The sequence below is a fragment of the Trichomycterus rosablanca genome, chromosome 2 (genome assembly GCF_030014385.1).
Source record: "Trichomycterus rosablanca isolate fTriRos1 chromosome 2, fTriRos1.hap1, whole genome shotgun sequence".
NCBI lineage: Eukaryota > Metazoa > Chordata > Actinopteri > Siluriformes > Trichomycteridae > Trichomycterus > Trichomycterus rosablanca.
This window is the reverse complement of record NC_085989.1, coordinates 37,792,310-37,813,790: the sequence shown is the minus strand read 5'-3', so window position 1 is coordinate 37,813,790 and position 21,481 is coordinate 37,792,310. Positions and strand designations below refer to the sequence as shown.

At 40.4% G+C, this 21,481-nt stretch overlaps 1 protein-coding gene across 1 annotated transcript in view; it reads left to right on the top strand.

Moving 5' to 3' along the window:
- Positions 1–6,466: 6,466 nt before the first annotated feature.
- Positions 6,467–21,481, top strand: part of zgc:63863 (uncharacterized protein LOC393372 homolog) — a 40,461-nt gene continuing 25,446 nt past the window's right edge. The window contains exons 1-6 of the mRNA XM_062990817.1: positions 6,467–6,536; positions 8,136–8,318; positions 8,412–8,492; positions 9,311–9,497; positions 13,818–13,919; positions 20,689–20,830. Coding sequence (XP_062846887.1) covers positions 6,467–6,536; positions 8,136–8,318; positions 8,412–8,492; positions 9,311–9,497; positions 13,818–13,919; positions 20,689–20,830 — 765 coding nt within the window. The remainder of the gene's footprint in view (positions 6,537–8,135; positions 8,319–8,411; positions 8,493–9,310; positions 9,498–13,817; positions 13,920–20,688; positions 20,831–21,481) is intronic.

Sequence of the window (21,481 nt, the reverse complement as noted above, 5' to 3'; positions counted from 1 at the left end):
ACTCCCAATCTGATCAAGGACAGTCTGGTCACCACACGCCCCCTTCAGTAGGTCTTCAATATGTATATTTAATATATCATCAATGTATCACAAAAGTGAGTACACCCCTCACATTTCTGCAAATATTTTATTATATCTTTTCATGGGACAACACTATAGACATGAAACTTGGATATAATTTAGAGTAGTCAGTGTACAACTTGTATAGCAGTGTAGATTTACTGTCTTCTGAAAATAACTCAACACACAGCCATTAATGTCTAAATGGCTGGCAACATAAGTGAGTACACCCCACAGTGAACATGTCCAAATTGTGCTTAAAGTGTCAATATTTTGTGTGACCACCATTATTATCCAGCACTGCCTTAACCCTCCTGGGCATGGAATTCACCAGACCTGCACAGGTTGCTACTGGAATCCTCTTCCACTCCTCCATGATGACATCACAGAGCTGGTGGATGTTAGACACCTTGAACTCCTCCACCTTCCACTTGAGGATGCGCCACAGGTGCTCAATTGGGTTTAGTCCATCACCTTTACCTTCAGCTTCCTCAGCAAGGCAGTTGTCATCTTGGAGGTTGTGTTTGGGGTCGTTATCCTGTTGGAAAACTGCCATGAGGCCCAGTTTTCGAAGGGAGGGGATCATGCTCTGTTTCAGAATGTCACAGTACATGTTGGAAATCATGCTTCCCTCAATGAACTGCAGCTCCCCAGTGCCAGCAACACTCATGCAGCCCAAGACCATGATGCTACCACCACCATGCTTGACTGTAGGCAAGATACAGTTGTCTTGGTACTTCTCACCAGGGCGCCGCCACACATGCTGGACACCATCTGAGCCAAACAAGTTTATCTTGGTCTCGTCAGACCACAGGGCATTCCAGTAATCCATGTTCTTGGACTGCTTGTCTTCAGCAAACTGTTTGCGGGCTTTCTTGTGCGTCAGCTTCCTTCTGGGATGACGACCATGCAGACCGAGTTGATGCAGTGTGCGGCGTATGGTCTGAGCACTGACAGGCTGACCTCCCACGTCTTCAACCTCTGCAGCAATGCTGGCAGCACTCATGTGTCTATTTTTTAAAGCCAACCTCTTGATATGACGCCGAACACGTGGACTCAACTTCTTTGGTCGACCCTGGCGAAGCCTGTTCCGAGTGGAACCTGTGCTGGAAAACCGCTGTATGACCTTGGCCACCATGCTGTAGCTCAGTTTCAGGGTGTTAGCAATCTTCTTATAGCTCAGGCCATCTTTGTGGAGAGCAACAATTCTATTTCTCACATCCTCAGAGAGTTCTTTGCCATGAGGTGCCATGTTGAATATCCAGTGGTCAGTATGAGAGAATTGTACCCAAAACACCAAATTTAACAGCCCTGCTCCCCATTTACACCTGGGACCTTGACACATGACACCAGGGAGGGACAACGACACATTTGGGCACAATTTGGACATGTTCACTGTGGGGTGTACTCACTTATGTTGCCAGCTATTTAGACATTAATGGCTGTGTGTTGAGTTATTTTCAGAAGACAGTAAATCTACACTGCTATACAAGCTGTACACTGACTACTCTAAGTTATATCCAAGTTTCATGTCTATAGTGTTGTCCCATGAAAAGATATAATAAAATATTTGCAGAAATGTGAGGGGTGTACTCACTTTTGTGATACACTGTATTTAAAATTCAGCAGCAATTTTCCACCTTTAACCCCCCCCCCAATTTAGTCATCTACAATTGTATTGTGAACTCTGATCTGATCAATGACTTTTTATCACCTGCTTGTGTGAGTTATATCACATACAGAGAGTCACACTAAGCTCTATGTGACTCCCCCACCACTCGTGCAGGGTATATTGCAGCAGTAGCAGGAAGAAACTCCATCTGCTAGTTATACCAAGTTCACACTACACGACTTTCCAAGTCGTCAGGTCGCTGTACACTTATACACAACTGGATCTCTTGTAATCGGGAGTCTTTCAAGTCGGTGTTGCTTTCAAACTACATGACTGATTGGTGATAGGGGGGTTTCACACTACAAGATCTATCACCAACTGGAATCACAGACGAGCTTCTCTGGTCTCCCAAACTACGTTTTGTCATGAAAACACACGCAAAAAGTGTGATACCACGTCCAAAAATGCACATCAACAAGTAGCGAGCGATCAAAGTTTGCATGCTGATGTGCAGCGTGAAAACAAGGAGAAAAAATAAATGAATAAATGAAAGATTAATGAATATGGAAGATTGTGCTTTTAAAGACACTAGGATTGACAAGATATTGTATGTCTGTTTCATCTAATATCAATTGTCATGAGCCCAAGTCTCAACCCAAACAAACTTCATTCACTACAGTTTTACAAACCATACTAGTAAAAGAGACTGTTCATTACTTTGCTGGTCACAAACATGAGTGGGTTATGTTTCTAAATGAAAACCATACAATTGATTATGATATACAGTGGATCAGATACTTGGTCTTGATGTTTTTAACCACTGCCTGGTAACAGAAAGAATGAGGTGCAAAGCATAAGACAAGATGACTGGACAAGGTATTGTTTTTATTCAAGGTGTCTTAAATTAAAGGCCAAAGGCCCTTTCTGATGTGACCCTGATGTTTCTATCCAGGCTTGGGACCAGCATTAAGAGCACACAGACAAGTGCGTCCGTCTCCCAATGGCTAAGCTTTTACCGCCATCCCCTCTGAACATTAGCCAATCATGTCCCTCCAGACAATAGCAAAACTGAAATTTGAACCCTGTATCCCCAGATCTTAGAAATAGTGGGCTAGCGTATTTTACTGTTATACCACCCAAGGATATAAAGAAATAATTAAGAACATAAAAATAAATAAATTAAAATAAAATGTGAGAGGCGCTCAGGTAGCACAGTGGTAAAACACGCTAGCACACCAGAGCTGACATCTTTCAACAAAATAAACCCGTTTTTAAAATGCGTTTTTAAAAAAATATATTTTCTTTATGCATTTTCTCCCCTTTTTCTCCCTTTTAGCGCGTCCAATTGCCCCATTGCATCATGCTTCCTCTCCACCAATGCCGATCCCAGCTCTGATTGAGGAGAACAAAGCTAACCCACGCCTCCGACACGTGGGCAGCATGCATCTTATCACCTACACTTTACGATGTATTCGAGATCCCAGCTCTGGTTCCAGCGTGTGTTTTTACCGCTGCGCCACCTGAGCGGCCTTTAAAATGCGTTTTAAATGTTTCTGAGTGATAATATATCCATGAAGAATAAATGTTGTCTTTATATTTGAGACCTAGCTGAAAATAAAGTTCAATAAACTCGCCAATATCCATTCAGATACAGTATAACTGCAAGATGGTTCTGACCCGAGTGCAAGAAAGTGCTGGTTTGATCTGTTGCTCACCACATAGTATCAGGTGTGCACCACATAGTAAATGGTGCTCACCAATAAAAAAAAAAAGTACACCATGTCCATTCAGGGGTTCTGTACAATTGTGTTAAATAGCAAATAACATAATAATTATTGTTGTTCTCTGTATAAACAAAATTCAACACGCCAACTACACAAAACCATAAAATACAGCTTAGATTATGATAAACTTATTTAAAAATCACAAGGTTACAAAAGCTGAATGAACCTGACAGCCTGATCTACGTTTCTACACTAGCTGGTACTTTTGAACACACCTAACTAGCAGCCACCCTGTCCTCTAGACTGCACCCTGTCAGACTGGATGAATACTTCTTGATTTGTTTTAACAGATTAAAAATCAAGATTATATTATTTGTATAAAACTAAACAGCAGTCAAAACAGAACGTATGCAGATTTTACAGTAAATCATGACAGATTAAATCAAAACCATTGTGATCAAGCCTCGTCCGAAATGGCATATTAACCCCTATTCCCTACAAACTTCACTAGTGCACTAGAGTAGTCTGGCATAACTACACTCTTTCATGAATTTTTTTTTGAGAAGTTACAGGAGACGCTGAATTTCTACCTAATTATTAAATAAATTATTTATAAAACGGTAAAAGTTAGCACCTAGTGCACTACTGTGAATATATGATGTGATTTCGGACGCAAGCCGAGTACACGCAAACTATTTCTTACGCTTCGCGCGGGAATTTGGACAGGAAACGGACCAATAATATTCTGTTTATTGATGGCTGCCAACCAATGGAGTAAAAGTGTACAAGAAACGTTTATAATCAGGGTTGGTTGCCACGCCGGCTTTTGCAATGATAGGTGCGTTCGATTTCAGAAATGACTGAGTCGACTCAGATTCAGGTTCCAGATTCAGAGTCGATTCGAGAAAATTATCTAGCCGACTCCGGAAACTTAAAACGGAGCAGGTGAAAGATTTTATAAAACAAATACTGCAAATCTAAATAAATATATAAAACATTATTAAAATTATTATTAATATATAATTAATATATACATTATATATATTATACATATTAATATATATTTTAATAATGCTTTATATATTTACTTAGATTTGCAGTATTTGTTTTATAAAATCTTTCATAAAATCTTTCACCTGCTCTGTTTTTAAGTTTTATATATATTAATATATATTTATATATAAAATAATTATTAAATTAAATTATGTTTGTTTGTTTTGTCGATTGTGTTTATTTTTCTTTTCATGACATTAAAGTTAAGCTTTATTTAATCCTTTAATTTCATTTTGTTTCATTTTTATTTTTACCACATCATCGCAATGGATTCTGTTTCTCTGGAAACACTGGGCATAAGTTAAAAATTCATCCTGGACAGGGTGTCAATCTACTGCAGGGTTTCAGCCATCCCCCACCAGCCAATCATGTCTGTATAGGTGCCCACCTGATAGCCCTTGCTAACATTTGAACCCAGATCCCAGCAGTGGTGGGCTATAGAAATATATATGTTTTTCCTTTCAGCTGCTCCCATATATTGGGGTTGCCATAGCGGGTCTGGTCTGCATACCAGACTTGGCACTGTTTTACACTGGAAGCCCTTTCTGATGCGACAATCCTGTTTCTATCCAGGCTTGGGACCAGCATTAAGAGCACACAGACAAGTGCGTCCGTCTCCCAATGGCTAGGCTTTTACCGCCATCCCCTGTGAACATTAGCCAATCATGTCCCTCCAGACAATAGCAAAACTGAAATTTGAACCCTGTATCCCCAGATCTCAGAAATAGTGGGCTAGCGTATTTTATTGCTCCACCACCCAAATATAAAAAGAAATTATTAAGAACATAAAAATAAATACATTAAAATAAAATGTTACCGTGCAGCGGTAAAACACGCTAGCACACCAGAGCTGACATTTCAAACTCGTTGGTCTGAAACTCGGCTCTGCCATCCGGCTGGGCTGGGCGCCTACATAAGCAATGATTGGCTGTTGTTCATACAGCGTGGGAGCCGGATAGGGACTCTGTCATAACTGAGGCAATTACGACCTCTGCTGGCTGATTGATGGTGCCTGCACAGAGTCGAGAGATCCCTGTACACAAAGCTGATCTGCATATGAACTTGCCTTGGCTACTGCACACGTGTTGGAGGGGGCGTGTGTCAGTCTCGCTCTCCTCAATCAGAGGGGGATCCACATCAGTAGAGTTGAAGCTTAATGCAATTGGGTAATTGGATACGCTAAAAATTGGGAGATAAAGGCGAGCAAATGCATAAGCAAAAATAAAAAAAATAATAAAATGTGAGTTATAGTTCAAAATAATGCCAGAGATCAGACAGAAATAAACAAACACACTGCGGCATAACTGACAAAGTGTGCATGTGTGTAATAAATAAATAGTAAAAATAAGTAAATAAATAAATAGAAAGTGATCTAAACATAGACAAACATTACATTTGTGAACAACATTTAAATCAATAAATTGCTCTTTTCTACATGTAATTCTGACTTCGGGCGGCACGGTGGCTAAGTGGGTAGCACTGTCGCCTCACAGCAAGAAGGTCTTGGGTTCAATCCCCAGATGGGGCAGTCTGGGTCCTTTCTGTGTGGAGTTTGTATGTTCTCCCTGTGTCCGAGTTGGTTTACTCCGGGTGCTCCGGTTTCCTCCCACAGTCCAAAGACATGCAAGTGAGGTGAATTGGAGATACAAAATTGTCCATGACTGTGTTCGATATAATCTTGTATAATGAGTAACTACCGTTTCTGTAATAAATGTAACCAAAATGTGTAAAACATGACGTTAAAATGCTAATAATGAACAAAATTCTCACTGCGCTGAACCGACTGAATCAGTTTTACTACGGCAAATCGACTCTACAGCTTTGGAGTCGACTCATTCATAAGCCAGTGAATTAGAGAATCAACTCTTACTGTGATTCACTTCCAGCTGTAGGAACACATTGGTGAAATACTGAATGTCGTAAACGAAAGCCAGTACGTTTTAGTTGAAATGTGGCATTATTATTTGTTTTGTTGGTGTTTTCACCTTCAGTAAAGAAGAAATTCATGAATTAAAAGATGAAAAAGTTGAAAAAACGCCACGAGCCGAATGGCTCCCGTACAGAAACAGTCAGTGAGAAACATAAAGGTAGGTGTGCTCTGAAAACGGGTGTTATATATTATCATTTACAGCTTGGTTATGTTATTACTGGTTATAAAGTTTAGTGTTTTATTGATGTTAGCTTGCCGGGTTACTAAACTAACTTTCTCGCTGTAACGAGAAAATATCAGTACAATTGAAAATAGTAGAGTAAATTTAAGCTTATTTAAAACTCTTATTTTGTAGAGCACTTGTGTTTAAGACGATACACACTCACCGAGCACTTTATTAGGTACACCTTGACAGAAGTACAGTCATTGGTTATTACATGCTACACCTACCATACAAATGAACCTTGTATGTACACAGTTCTATATCCACTGACCAACTGTTGTTTTCTTGTGGTGGGTCATTCTCATCCCTGCACTGACACTTCCATTCATAATGACCTGGTTGTGTGTGGTTTACTGGTGCGGTGCATTAGGTGCAGCAGTGTTGTTGGTCTCTGTTAGGAACACATACCCTGTTGGCACTGGTTGTGGGTGGGCAGTTACAGACTAGACATTTATGTTTGTCGTTATATCACAGCTCGGAATGATCCACCACCCAAATAACATCTGGTCAGTGAGGGTCCTTTTGATTAATGAATAGGGTACAGGGGGGGGGAGGGGGTGTACAGAAGTGTGTAGAGTAACAGATGGACTACAGTCAGTAATTGCATACCTACAAAGCTTATCCGTACACTACGTGTAGCTTGTAAAATAGTCAGTGAATTCTTGGTCCAACTATGCTTGTTGTTACCCTCATTTTATCACTGCACTGACAAGTGCACATCCCACTGGCTACACTTTTGGCCACCTTCCCTTCCTCAGACACTTCCATCAGCTCTGTGTAGACACCCAACCGGTCAATAGCTCTACTCACCTCTGTGCCCAATTGATGAAATGGCTTTAATGGTTTATTATTATTAGGACATTTTAAAATACTTTTCATCCATACAGAAAATGTTTCAAATAATTGTGGTAATTGTGCAATACAGATGCTACGGATGCCAATTAAAAATGTTATCAATTTTTTCCTTTTATATATATATATTCCCTCCAAATCGTTTGACCATGTGCCAAAGTGCTGACCTAACATGCCTAAAATTTTCTATTTAACTTATTTCTTTTTTTTCCCCAAAAACGTGGATTGTACATATTTGTTTTATTCCATGACATAAAATATATAGACACACACAGTAAACCACTCGGCAGCATGTTGATGCAGCAGTTGTGACAGGTGTTGGTTATTTACAGCTTCTGGGTTTAATCCTGAGTTCTAGTTACTGCTAGAAAAGCTTTGATGTGGGGTTTTCCAGCAACTTTTCTCATGCTTCTCAAAAACTTTTCAAATGATGTGAAACTGATGGTAGGTATAAGGAACTGGGACTAAAAAGTGTGTAATTAGTGGCAATGGACCAGTTCCCTGTTCGTGCTTGCTTCTATTGCTACCGGATCCACCCTGCCGCTGATCACAATAAAGCAGTCCAATAAACTGAAATTAAAATACTCCACTTGTTGTGAAAAATACAGAAATTACAATACAGTACTTCCCCTTTCCTATTAAGTGCATTATTTATGTGTAATTTTTTGTCTTTTTTGACAGATACGTCCTGGAAAAAGCAAAAGTTTGCGGACATTCAACGGGCCTTAAACAGCGACCCTGTGGACATCGAGGTCCTGCGCTGTGCAGCTCTAAGCGAGGGAGGCTTATTAACGGACGATGTGCGAAGGAAAGTCTGGCCAAAGCTTCTTAGTGTCAATGTGTTTGACCTTCCTGCCAAACCTTGTAAGTATATGTTGAAAAAGTCACATTTCTTTTGACATTGTTTAGTGTCATTAAAATGTCTCAAATATTATTTTTTGTCCTACTGTTTACTAGCTAAAAATATCAGGGAGAACCACAAAGACTACAACCAGGTGCTTCTGGATGTAAGGCGCTCAATGCGACGTTTCCCAAAAGGTAAAGTTCTCCTGCTGATGAGACGCTTTCACACCTCACCCCTCTCATGATTGCATGTGATAACTTTAGCAAAGCTTCTGACATGTTGTAGGCTGTGCATCTAAAATTGGCACATTTGGGAACAGCATTGGGTCGAATTCTAGGTCTGAATAAAATAAGTTATACAGAGGAACCTCGATTTAACGGATCTCCATGTAACGAATTTTTGGATTTCACAGACAAATTCTGAAAAGCCGAATGTCCGAAAGCCTGTGCAAAGTGATAGGCTTTGTTTTGCCAGGAGCCTCGCTTTGTTCTCGCATTTTTCTCTGTTTTATGCTTCATTTTTGCATGTTTTAGTGCCTAGTTATGGCTTCAAAAGACAAGGGAAGTAGTAAGCAAAAGAGGGTGCATCTAAGTATTGCTGAAAAGTTTGAACTTTAAAAAAGTGAAAAGCAGTGTTTCTGTAGCTCAAGTATGTGAGGAATATGATGTGAAACAGACAGTGAAACAGACAGTGAGTGATCTACGTAGGTCTAAAGAAAAACTAAAGGCGTATGCAGTGAAATGTAGTAGTTTTACATTACATATTTACATTGTTCATTTTACTGTTTATCACAAATTGCAGGGCTTCAGCCATCTCTCCCGTAGACATAGCCAATCATGTCTGTGCAAACTCCCGGCCAGCTGTTAGCACTGCTGAGATTTAAACCCGGATCTCACCAGCAGTGCGCTAGCGTAATAGACCACCGCACCAGCTGACTGCTTCTTAGTGTTTTTTTTTCTTTCTTAAAATTTGAGTCAGTCCTGCAATTTACTAAGCTTTGTATTTCTCTAAGGAATGCGAGTAGACGAGAGAGAAGTGTTACAGGAGCAGCTGATCGACATCATTCTGGATGTTTTGAGAAGGAACCCACAGCTCCATTACTACCAGGGCTACCATGACATAGTGGTTACTTTCCTGCTGGTGGTGGGTGAGCGGATGGCTACAGCAATGGTCGAGAAGCTGTCCAATCACCATCTCAGGTTTGAAAATAAAAAGTCCTCCTTTTTCAGTATGTCATTTTTTATTCTTGAATTATCTGAACAGTGTTTGCAAATTGTTATACAAAGTATAACTCCTGTTTTTTTCTTCATTAGCATTTTTATTTTGTACCTACAGTGGGGTCAAAAAGTATTTAGTCAGCCACTGATTGTGCAAGTTCTCCTACTTAGAAAGATGAGAGAGGTCTGTAATTTTCATCATAGGTACACTTCAACTATGAGAGACAAAATGAGAAAAAAAAATCCAGGAAATCACATTGTAGGATTTTTAAAGAATTTATCTGTAAATTATGGTGGAAAATAAGTATTTGATCAATAACAAACAAGCAAGATTTCTGGCTCTCACAGACCTGTAACTTCTTCTTTATGAAGCTCTTCTGTCCTCCACTCGTTACCTGTATTAATGGCACCGGTTTGACCTCGTTATCTGTATAAAAGACACCTGTCCACAGCCTCAAACAATCAGACTCCAAACTCAACCATGGCCAAGACCAAAGAGCTGTCGAAGGACACCAGGAAGAAAATTGTAGACCTGCACCAGGCTGGGAAGAGTAAATCTACAATAGGCAAGCAGGTTGGTGTGAATAAATCAACCGTGGGAGCAATTGTAAGAAAATGGAAGACATACAAGACCATTGATAATCTCCCTTGGGGTCAAGATCTCATCCCGTGTGGTCAAAATGATTATGAGAACGGTGAGCAAAAATCCCAGGACTACACGGAGGGACCTGATGAATGACCTGCAGAGAGCTGGGACCAAAGTAACAAAGGCTACCATCAGTAACACACTACACCGAGAGGGACTCAAATCCTGCAGTGCCAGGCGTGTCCCCCTGCTTAAGCCAGTACATGTCCAGGCCCGTCTGAAGTTTGCCAGAGAGCATATGGATGATCCAGAAGAGGATTGGGAGAATATCATGTGGTCAGATGAAACCAAAACCTATCCAGGGATAAAAAATGTTGTACGACAGTGTTCACAAGGCTACTTTCAGCATTTGTCAAAGATACACTGATTCCTTTCTTTTAAATGAGAATCATGTGCTAACAGAAGCCACGCACACATACCATTCTGGAACAGGACTTCAGTCATTTTATTTTTTTCATCATGTTAAAAAAAGAAGATAAAGAAGCAACTGATCACAGCTGTCTGCTCTTATCCAAAATGGCTTAATCCAGCAGTTTGGAATCTGTTTTCCTTGTACATCTTATCATTCTAAACAAATGGGGTTTGGGAAGGGATGTCACAACATGCTGCAAATTAGCCATGTTTGCAGCACGAGTGTGTTTGTTTACATTAAGTAAGGCAACAGGGAAAGTAAAGTTGTTTACAGTTTTTGGAATTTTCGGCTCGAATGGTACAAGAAGAGTTGTTCTGTACATCTGAAACATTTTCCTTTTGCACCACTACAGGTGTGGTTACTGTTGCCATGTGCTTTTAGATAAAAAAGTAGTTCATCTGTTGGATCGGACCACACAGGCCAGCCTTCGCTCCCCACGTGCATCAATGAGCCTTGGCCGCCCATGACCCTGTCATGGTTTACCACTGTGCCAGTTTACCACTGTTCCTTCCTTGGACCACTTTTGATAGATACTGACCACTGCAGACCGGGAACACCCCACAAGAGCTGCAGTTTTGGAGATGCTCTGACCCAGTCGTCTAGCCACCACAATTTGGCCCTTGTCAAACTCACTCAAATCCTTACGCTCGCCCATTTTTCCTGCTTCTAACACATCAACTTTGAGTATAAAATGTTTACTTGCTGCCTAGTATATCCCACCCACTAACAGGTGCTGTGATGAAGAGATAATCGGTGTTATTCACGTCACCTGTCTGTCAGTGGTCATAATGTTATGTCTGGTCGGTGTATATAGGCCCCACTCTTTGTCTTTGTTTCCACCACATGATTTTTTTAGAATCTTTACTTTGTGAGTTTTCACAAGAAGAAACAGAGCTGATTTTACTTTTGAGCTGCAGTGCCAAAAACCTTTTAGTTCCTGCAGTGAGATATACTGTACATGTTCTATGCTGTTCCTACAGTGTGGTGAAAACACAAACCAGACTCATTTAGGAAATGTATTCTTCATTCACATTCTTTCTAGAAGCTCAGTAGAAACACACATCAGTAAGAGCACACAGAAAGTCCGTGCAGAGGAAATACATCAGATTTGCAAGGCCAGTAGAAACACCACACACACTAGAAGTAGTTGAGTACAGAGACCTGACTCACGTTGTCTTCCAGACTGGACCTGGGACGAGGCCGCAGTGCAGCCAGGTCACCAAATGAGCGACTGCGTCTGAGTTTCTCTAACAGTGTGTCTCTGAGTGTGTGAAGGAAAGAGAGGTGCTGGCCCTGATGATGCTGAGACTGCCATGTCTGTGCACCCACCTTAGCATACACATCAACACATACACAGCAGAGGGGAGGGATGTTAACACAGAAGACCAGAGGAGGGAAGGGTTGTAACTGGTGATAAGTAAGCATGGTGACATGGGACCAGCACAAACACCAACACATAGACAGCAGTGAGCTAGCAAGAATCAGGAGAGTGTTTGACTTGTTTTTTTTATCATTATGAGATCTAACAAGACTTGACTTAAATATGTGTATTACATTGATAGGAATAGGCACTGCCACCTGTAGATCAACAAAACAAACAAGCAGAAAAACGGTGGAAAAATCACCAGCCACACCTCTGTGTGTTTTGTGTTTGATGCCAAATATTCCTCGTGAACGCAGCAGTGTTTGTATATAGTAACCCTAGCATGGTTTGTTTGGCTAAGGCAATACACTGATCAGCCATATCATTAAAACCACCTCCTTGTTTCTACACTCCATGTCCATTTTATCTGCTCCACTTGCCATGTAGAAGCACTTTGTAGTTCTACAATTACTGACTGTAGTCCATCTGTTTCTCTGCATGCTTTTTTTTGCCTGTTTTCACCCTGTTCTTCAATGGTCAGGACCCCCACAGGACCACTACAGGGCAGGTATTATTTGGGTGATGGATCATTCTCAGCACTGCAGTGACAGTGACATGGTGGTGGTGTGTTAGTGTGTTGTGCTGGTATGAGTGGATCAGACACAGCAGCGCTGCTGGAGTTTTTAAATGTAGTGTCCACACACTGTCCACTCTGTTAGACACTCCTACCTAGTTGGTCCACCTTGTAGATGTAATGTCATGATGTAATGAGACGATCGCTCATCTATTGCTGCTGTTTGAGTTGGTCATCTTCTAGACCTTCATCAGTGGTCACAGGACGCTGCCCACGGGGAGCTGTTATTTTTGGTTAGTGGACTATTCTCAGTCCAGCAGTGACAGTGAGGTGTTTAAAAACTCCAGCAGCACTGCTGTGTCTTATCCACTCATACCAGCACAACACACACTAACACACCACCACCATGTCAGTGTCACTGCAGTGCTAAGAATGATCCACCATCTAAATTATACCTGCTCTGTAGGGGTCCTGGGAGAGTCCTGACCATTGAAGAACAGCATGAAAGGGGGCTAACAAAGCATGCAGAGAAACAGATGGACTACAGTCAGTAATTGTAGAACTACAAAGTGCTTCTATATTGTAAGTGGAGCTGATAATGGACAGTGAGTGTAGAAACAAGGAGGTGGTTTTAAAGTTATGGCTGATCGGTGTATATGTGCATTTAGATCGCCATCTCTTCTTATTTTGTTAAGCTTTAGCTTAGCTTGGCACTTACAGCTATTACAGCATTAGGAATCGAGTACGGGTCCTATCAATAGAAACACGAATGTGGTTGGGACAAACGATTGATTGGGACAGTGGTAGTCCAGGCTCTGCTTTGCAGCCACTGTTGAGCTATTGAGCAAGACCTTTAACCCTGTCTGCTCCAGGGGCTCCGTACAATGGCTGACCCTGTGCTCTGACCCCAGCTTCCAGAAACGCAAGCTTGGATATTAGAATTTCATTGTACTGTATTTGTGTATAGGTATAAATGACAAATACAGGCATTATTCTGTTTCTTATACTTGCAAGTGCAAAGGTTCTGTAATATGGGCCAGTATTATAGACACAATGCTACTTAAATAATAGGCATAAATCATCTACATAATAACGTTTGTTTTTTGGGGGGGATTGTTGTGCAATTTTTGATGAGATATGACTATTTTGTCAAGCCCCCTGTTGGTAGAAAAACTAATTATAATAATTACACTCTAAGCTGCTGTGAATAGTTTCCTGTGTATTTATCTCTAAATAGCAGTGTTAATTATTTGCTCTGTGTGTGTGTGTGTGTGTGTGTGTGTGTGTGTGTGTGTGTGTGTTTACAGGGATTTTATGGATCCAACTATGGACAGCACCAAACATATCCTGAACTACCTGATGCCCATCCTGGAGCGGGTCGACCCTGAGCTCCACGACTTCATGCTTAGGTAAGCCTGTTTTAGCGGTATTGAGATGTGATTTAGGTTTGTGTTAAAACAACTAAAAGTCTTAAAAGTCTCCACCCACCCCTGATTGCTATGATTGTAAATCCACATTTAGCTCCAACCTTTATAGAATAATTTTTCTTTGGTAGGATTGTCAAAATTATGACTTTATCCACTAATCGTTTTCATCATTTAATTTAATTTTCATGTTTTTTTCCTTTACCACTTCTTTTAACCTGGTCAAGGTTCTGGTGGGTCCATTTCCCCGTCAATCACTGGGCGCAATGCAGCAACACAACCTGGGTAGGATGCCAATAAATCATGGCCCCTAGCCACCCTCTCCCCCCATCATTATATCGAATCATTAAGCGCAATTGTACGTAGCCATCACTATCCCATAGCTAACTAGATGCCTAATTAGCTTAGACCACATTAATCATGTGTAGACAACTCAGAGGCTCTTGTCATCCTGTAATAATATGCATAATGTATGTGATTTGCAAGGCGCTTGAGTGGCGTAGCACACCACTATTGTGCTAGCCCTGCACTGCTGAGATCCGGATTCGAATCTGTCGGATGGATGGTCATCTATACAGTCGTGATTGGCTGTGTCTGAAGGTAGGGGAAAAGCCGAAACTTTGCAATGGATTTAGTGGAACCTGACCTGCCGCAACCTTGATAAAGCAGTCAATGAAAATCGAATAAGAAATAAAAAAATATGTGACTAGCTGGAGTGCATTTCTGAAGTGCATTATTACTTTTAGCTAAGATGTCATCATGCTGTTAAAGTTTTGCTGTAAGTACTCTGTGATCAGCTTGTTCGCATGGGTTTCCTCCAGGTGCTCCGGTTTCCTCCCACAGTCCAAAGACATGCAAGTGAGGTGAATTGGCGACACTAAATTGTCCAGGACTGTGTTTGATATAACCTTGTGAACTGATGAATCTTGTGTAATGAGTAACTACCGTTCCTGTCATGAATGTAACCAAAGTGTAAAACATGACGTTAAAATCCTAATAAAACAAACAAATGTGCACTGTAGCTAAAAGTCCCCCAAGCACTAAAAGTCCCCCCAGTAGCTAAGTTCATGCGCCTTCTGTATTTGTGAGCCCCGCCTGTAATTTGAACCTCCTGAACACTGGCACTGCTGTTACCAAAAGCGTGGCTTTTAGCATTATGACACACAAGCCGTACAATTGCTAGGACCGCCTCATAGTGCAAATTAACCAGTATATGTAAGGCACTTGAATGCTAAACGAATGAAAAACGGTAAATCGCTGAACACAAACCTAAAATTTTGAATTTCACAGAACATTGCATATTACATGGGAAACGGTTCATTTCACTGTCCGTGACGCGATTTTCACGGCTGTGAATTAGGTAGGGCCTTAAGCATGACCAATATTCCATGCTACTGCTGCAAAATCAGTTGAAGGTTTTAGTTGAACAGTAACTAGGGCTAATACACCTAAGCTTATTAATCAGTAGTGGGGTGTCCACATAGTTTTGTCCATTTAGTGTTAGTTTGAGGAAATCTTCAGGAAATCCCATGATATCTGTAATCACAATGATTTGTGAAACAATTAATGTGTGACAGGTTTATTCTTCGGCACACCTTTTATTGAACAGGCTGGTTCTTCCACCTGTGTATTTGCAGCGATGTACCCTGGCTTCGAAAATAAAACACACAGCAATTCTCAGTTGAATTAGACTAATATTGTGTTTGTGCCTAATCTAGCAGAAAGTAAAAAATGCTGACAAATCTTGACCTCAAGGGCCCTTAAAAGTGACTAGCGGGCAGATTCCAGCTTGTGAATTGCAGTTTGGCAAAATCTAGCGCAGTGTGGAAACTCTCCTCCTGGGGGCAGCAGAATGTTACTTTTGTTTTAGTCTTACAGCGAACTTCTCCTGTTCTGTTCTGCAACCTCCACCATCACACAGACTGTCTCAGCCAGCACTATTGATCAGGTTTGAACCAGAGAAGCTGGAAGTGGCCAGATGAGCAATAGATTTCCTGTTTTCTGTGTCATCTGGTGGATGCATGACTAGCAAAGAAATAAGAAACATCTCATACTCTGTTAGTTAAACAACTGTCAGTTTCGTGGTCAGTCTCATCTGTATTATAGAACGTTTAACTGGTTTCTAAAGTGTTATTTATGGTTTTGCCTGTGTGTTTGTCTAGAAAACACAGTCATGGTTTTTTTAGATAATGGGCTGTACATGTGCATCAATAGCAGTATTTACATGCAGTCTGATAATCCATTAACAATTAGACTAGTAGTTTAATCGAAGAGAATAAATCCATGTGTACACCTCAGCCGGAGTAGACTAGTCCTACTGAGGCCATTTCGAATACTGTTTCTATCCGATTAAACAAGGTGGGTAATCGTTTAAATAGTTTGTTTGTTAGAATAATATCCATGTAAACTCCTTATATATTCACATAGTTCCTACAGACCTTGTACATTGTGGCACTTCTTTCATTTCGCACCAGCAATGCAAAAAACAGTTGTTTTTTTTCCATTCACATTATCATCAGATGAAAATCTTTTTTTTCCTTAAAGCTTCTTCGAGCGGCCCAAAAAGGTGGAAATCAGATGCCGCTAATTCTGGACTATAAGCTCTCTCATAGTCTCTCAGCACTTCAAATCTGTGCAAAAGCGATGAAGCAATGATGCTCTGTATCGCTTTGAAGCTTGGCATTACACACCTTGAACATCCACTTTAAATTGCAGTCATACGGCCATGCACCTCTCAATCTGAAAGTCATTCTTTTACTTTGAGCACTTGAGCATCAAGGGTTTTAAAGCAGTGTGCAAGCTAGCCATGTTTTGCTGAAAATGGGACGCCCACTGAAGTTTGACTGGATTTACTGACTACTGGTAGCCAGTAGGTAGTGTGGCTGCTATAATGGGTCCTAGGTGTCAGTGAAGGGATTGCGCTGTCCCGGTCTAGTGCCTTGCCCAGGGTGCATTTTTGTCTGACTTGCACCTATAGTTTTAAAGTTTTTAGAGGCCCAGGATTGACCAGTTGGTAAAAATAAATTATTATTATTTATTATTAGGGTGGGACAGAGACACACAGGGACATTTGGTAGAATGTTACACAGGGACAGTAGTAACCTAGTGGGCCATACTGCCACTCTTGGGCCCTTGAACAAGGCCCTTAACCCTGTCTGCTCCAGGAATGCTGTACAATGGCTGACCCTGTGCTCTGACCCCAGCTTGTTTGTTTTATGCAGAAAAAGAATTTTATTGTACTGTACATATAGAACAAGTCGTTCTATTATAATGTTCATTGTTAATTATTATTTGTATGAATTAACCACCATGCAAATTTCCCTACCAGGCCTAGTATCAAAATTCTTATTTGCTTCATCATAGTCAGTGTAGATTTTAAACCACTGGGCTGTATATGATGCAGTCCTACTGGTTGATTTCTTATACATAATGCAGCATGTTTTGTGGAGCCTGTGTGTCTGTGTGTATCTGCTCAAGCATAAACCTGAGGTCAGACTCAGCTGAAAGAGGACTCGTGTGCTTGTTTTCCAGCTCCATATATAAAGGGATGTTCTTTTTAATGGCGTGTCTCTTAAAACGGAGCGAATAAGGACTCGATAAATATTGTATGCGTGCATCCTGGGAGCTCGGTCTAGGAACTGCTGTTCCACAGGTTTAATGGCGGACTATGTACAGGTACTGTTGCTGTGGGCTCTTTTCAACCTAACAGGTTTAAATTAGACAAAATCTTCAACTAAAGCTTGGAAGTCTTCTGTTTCAAGTATTGATCTTCATTCCTGTCAATGCATTCACAAGTCAGACATTGTGTGGTAGCTAATGTACTAAAATGTTGAACTAAATCTAGACAAAGAGGTATCATGATATGAATACACCGACCAGGTATAGCATTATGACCAGCCCCGGTTCTGGACTGCTTTGCTTGGGGGGGCAGTAAAACCTAATGAGGGGGCATGTTGATAGTCATGTTTTTGAAGCCAGAAATATATTCAAGGCTTGATTTGTGCATGAATGATGACAGCCAAGCTATTGATACTGGCTTAAAGTGATGTATGAGGTAAAGAAATAAAAATGCATGTTTTCGAACTTAAACTTAAAACCCAATGATTAAAAAATACATGTTGATTATGTAAATGGAGAAAAAAGATTATCTAATTGTATTTCATTTTAATACGCCCCCTTAATTAAATTGCCATTACTAATAGAACAACTCTATTTCTTGAAAGGCTTTAATACAAATTTAAGTCAAAGCTGACAAATGTACCTACACACAGACTGAGAATATTCAAACGTGGAAATAGAAATGAGTGAGAATATTTATATTATTGGGAAATTAAAATATAAAGAAAACAAAAGAATACTAATTCTGTAAAAAAAAAGGGTTTACCAGTATACCTGCCTCTCGCTCACACTAACAGAACATAAACTGCCGAACTGAACTGTTTGGGGCAGTCTGCCGATTTTTATATGACTCAAAGAGCCAATCAGGAATAAGCAAGGAAATATCTTCACACTGTAAAACAAAATGCATTTTTGTGATTGGTTCAGAGATAATTTTAAAAATAGCCGTTGCTTGCATTGTGCTTGGGGGGACAAAGACACAATTTGGGGGGGCAATGCCCCCCTCAGCCCCCCCCTAGCGCTGGCCCTGATTATGACCATTAACAGGTGAAGTGAATAACACTGATTATTACTTTATCACGGCACATGTTAGTGGGTGGGATATATTAGGCAGCAAGTGAACATTTTATCCTCAAACTTGATGTGTTAGAAGCAGGAAAAATGGACAAGCGTAAGGATTTGAGCGAGTTTGACAAGGGCCAAATTGTGATGGATAGATGACTGGGTCAGAGCATCTTTAAAACTGCAGCTCTTGTGGGGTGTTCCTGGTCTGCAGTGGTCAGTATCTGTCAAAAGTGGTCCAAGGAAGGAACAGTGGTAAACCGGCGACAGGGTCATGGGTGGCCGAGGCTCATTTATGAACGTGGGGAGCGAAGGCTGGCCTGTGTGGTTCAGTCCAACAGACGAGGTACTGTAGCTCAAATTGCTGAAGAGTTTAATGCTGCTTCTGATAGAAAGGTGTCAGAATACACAGTGTATTGCAGTTTGTTGCATATGGGGCTGCATAGCCGCAGACCAGTGAGTTAGGAAGGTGGTCATAATGCTATGCCTGATCGGTGTGTATAAATGTATAAACAATATGTTATGTGGGTGTGTTTTATATACATTTATATGGAGGATGATTTTAGTTACTTTATTAAAAAAATTACATACAAATACTACATTTTTAAATTTTAGTCAAAATTGAATCACAGTGCTGCAAAAAGCATATAAACTTGTTTTGTAAATGTCTGTTGTAATTGCCAACAAAATGCTAAGATTATAATTTGTGGTTTTTAAATACATTTTTTGTTGTTGATTTGTTTTTTTTAAATCTTTTTTTTAAATCTTTAGATGATATTTTTACAAAATGTACAAAATGAGGAGACAAATTTGAAGTGGATATATGCAATTTAAGTTAAATGCATGATGAAACATTTGTTCTTTTTTTGCATTTTTCATTTTGCTGCTCCTGTATTTGGAGGTTGCCTCAGCAGGTAAAAATAAGCCCAGATAAAAATAAGGAGGGTAGCTTCAGACCAGAATGCATCCCTGACTTGGCACAGTTTTTACACCTGATGCCCTTTCTGAAGCTACCCTCCTTATTTTTATCTGGGCTTGGGACCTACACTAATAACGTGCTGACATACAAGCCTCCCAGCGGCTAGACTGTTCAACCCCCCAAACGTTGTGCTTACTTTTTTCCTCATTGGAGTTTAGTTTTTAGCCAAGAATTTCTGCAGTGCATGACGTAGAGACACTCTCAGTCCACTCTCAACAGGCATTCGACTGAAAAAGCTTTCTCTTGTCAGCTTTCCTTTGATTTGGTAAAAGCAGCTCTCATGTTTCCACTTCACTGTGTAACAGTAAAATTTGATTGAAGCTCTTTTTGGGCTTTCATGCTTACACCCTTCTCGTTTAATTTGGGGACTGGTTTACAGCTACCCCATAGGAAATGCTCTCTGTAAACGGTCGTGCCTACTAACTGCATAGACGTTTGGGCAGCTGCAGGCCGGAGTGCTGAACCATGAATAAGCAGGAGTGCTTACACTTAGAGATGCCGTTTCTGTTACATCAGTCACATTGCTGTTGCCATGCATGTTGAGAGCAATGAACAATTTTCATGCACACTGGTCATGCTTACATGCGTCCTTAGCTACATGCAGTGTAGTAGTCAAGTATTGTAAATCAAAAACACAACAGAAATGTACTGCTCCACACATCAGATTCAAATTTATTTGGACACAATTGCAGAAGTTTTTTTTTTAACAGTGTATTCAGAAAGTATTCAAACTTCTTGACTATTTAGCACACTTTAATGTTGTGTGGGTTTGATCTTGAATGAACATAATGAATCTGCTTTTTAAAGGTTTTTAGAAGATTTCTTGAAAATTCCTTGTAAATCAAATCCAGCCTCTGCTATGTAGCCACTGTTGGGCCCTTGAGTAAGGCTCTTAACCCTGTCTGCTCCAGGGGCGCCTTACAATGGCTGACACTGCACTCTGACCTCAGCTTCCAGACAAACTGGGATATGCAGAAAAAATGTGTGTATCTGTGTATATGACAAATAAAGGCACTCTTCTTCTAATTGCTTAATATAATATGTGAGTCAGTGAATGTTTGTATATTTACCTCCTATTTTCTGTATGTGCTTCAGGGCTGAGGTTGGTACGATCTTTGCACTTAGTTGGTTGATCACCTGGTACGGGCACGTCCTGTCAGACTTTCGGCATGTCCTGCGGCTATACGATTTCTTCCTGGCTTCCCACCCGCTCATGGCCATTTACTTTGCTGCTGTGGTAAGAACTGTTTCTGGTTTGGTTTCTTCTCTTTTTTGGTTCTAGTCTCTGCATGTTGAACAAGATGCATGTGATTTGCTGATTGCTTTAACTGATGAGGTCATTGAAGCATTTTCTAGACATAATGAACAGAAATAGTGTTGCTCCATTAGGTTGTGTAAAATGACTGACAAAACAGTGTGCTGATTAAGTATTTATCCCACTTGAATGTTTCTACATTTGTATTGATAAAACTTGGAATTTAAATAGACTTAACAAACACTATTGTGCAAACTTGTTTTTTATTGTAACAATGGTTTAAAAAGCCTTGTTTAATTTCTTGTGTTTCAGCCAGCTATTGTATATAAAGTCCGTATGAGGTGTGCAGTATTAATTATAAAAAAATAGATACTTCCAATTTTGTAGCAACAGTTTGGGGAAAGCTATTTGCTATTTCTGCACAAAGCAAGGTCCATAAAGCTATGGTTTGACGAATTTGGTCAGGAGAAACTACTGAAAGTGGTGTAAAGTACCACTAGTTAGGTTTGTCCACCTAACTAATGAAAACCGTCTTAGATCATTTATTCACTAAACTGTCACTTATACATCTACAACCAATAAAGAGAGAGATTGAAATTCCACCCAAAATCTGAATTCGGAAGCTCTGATTGG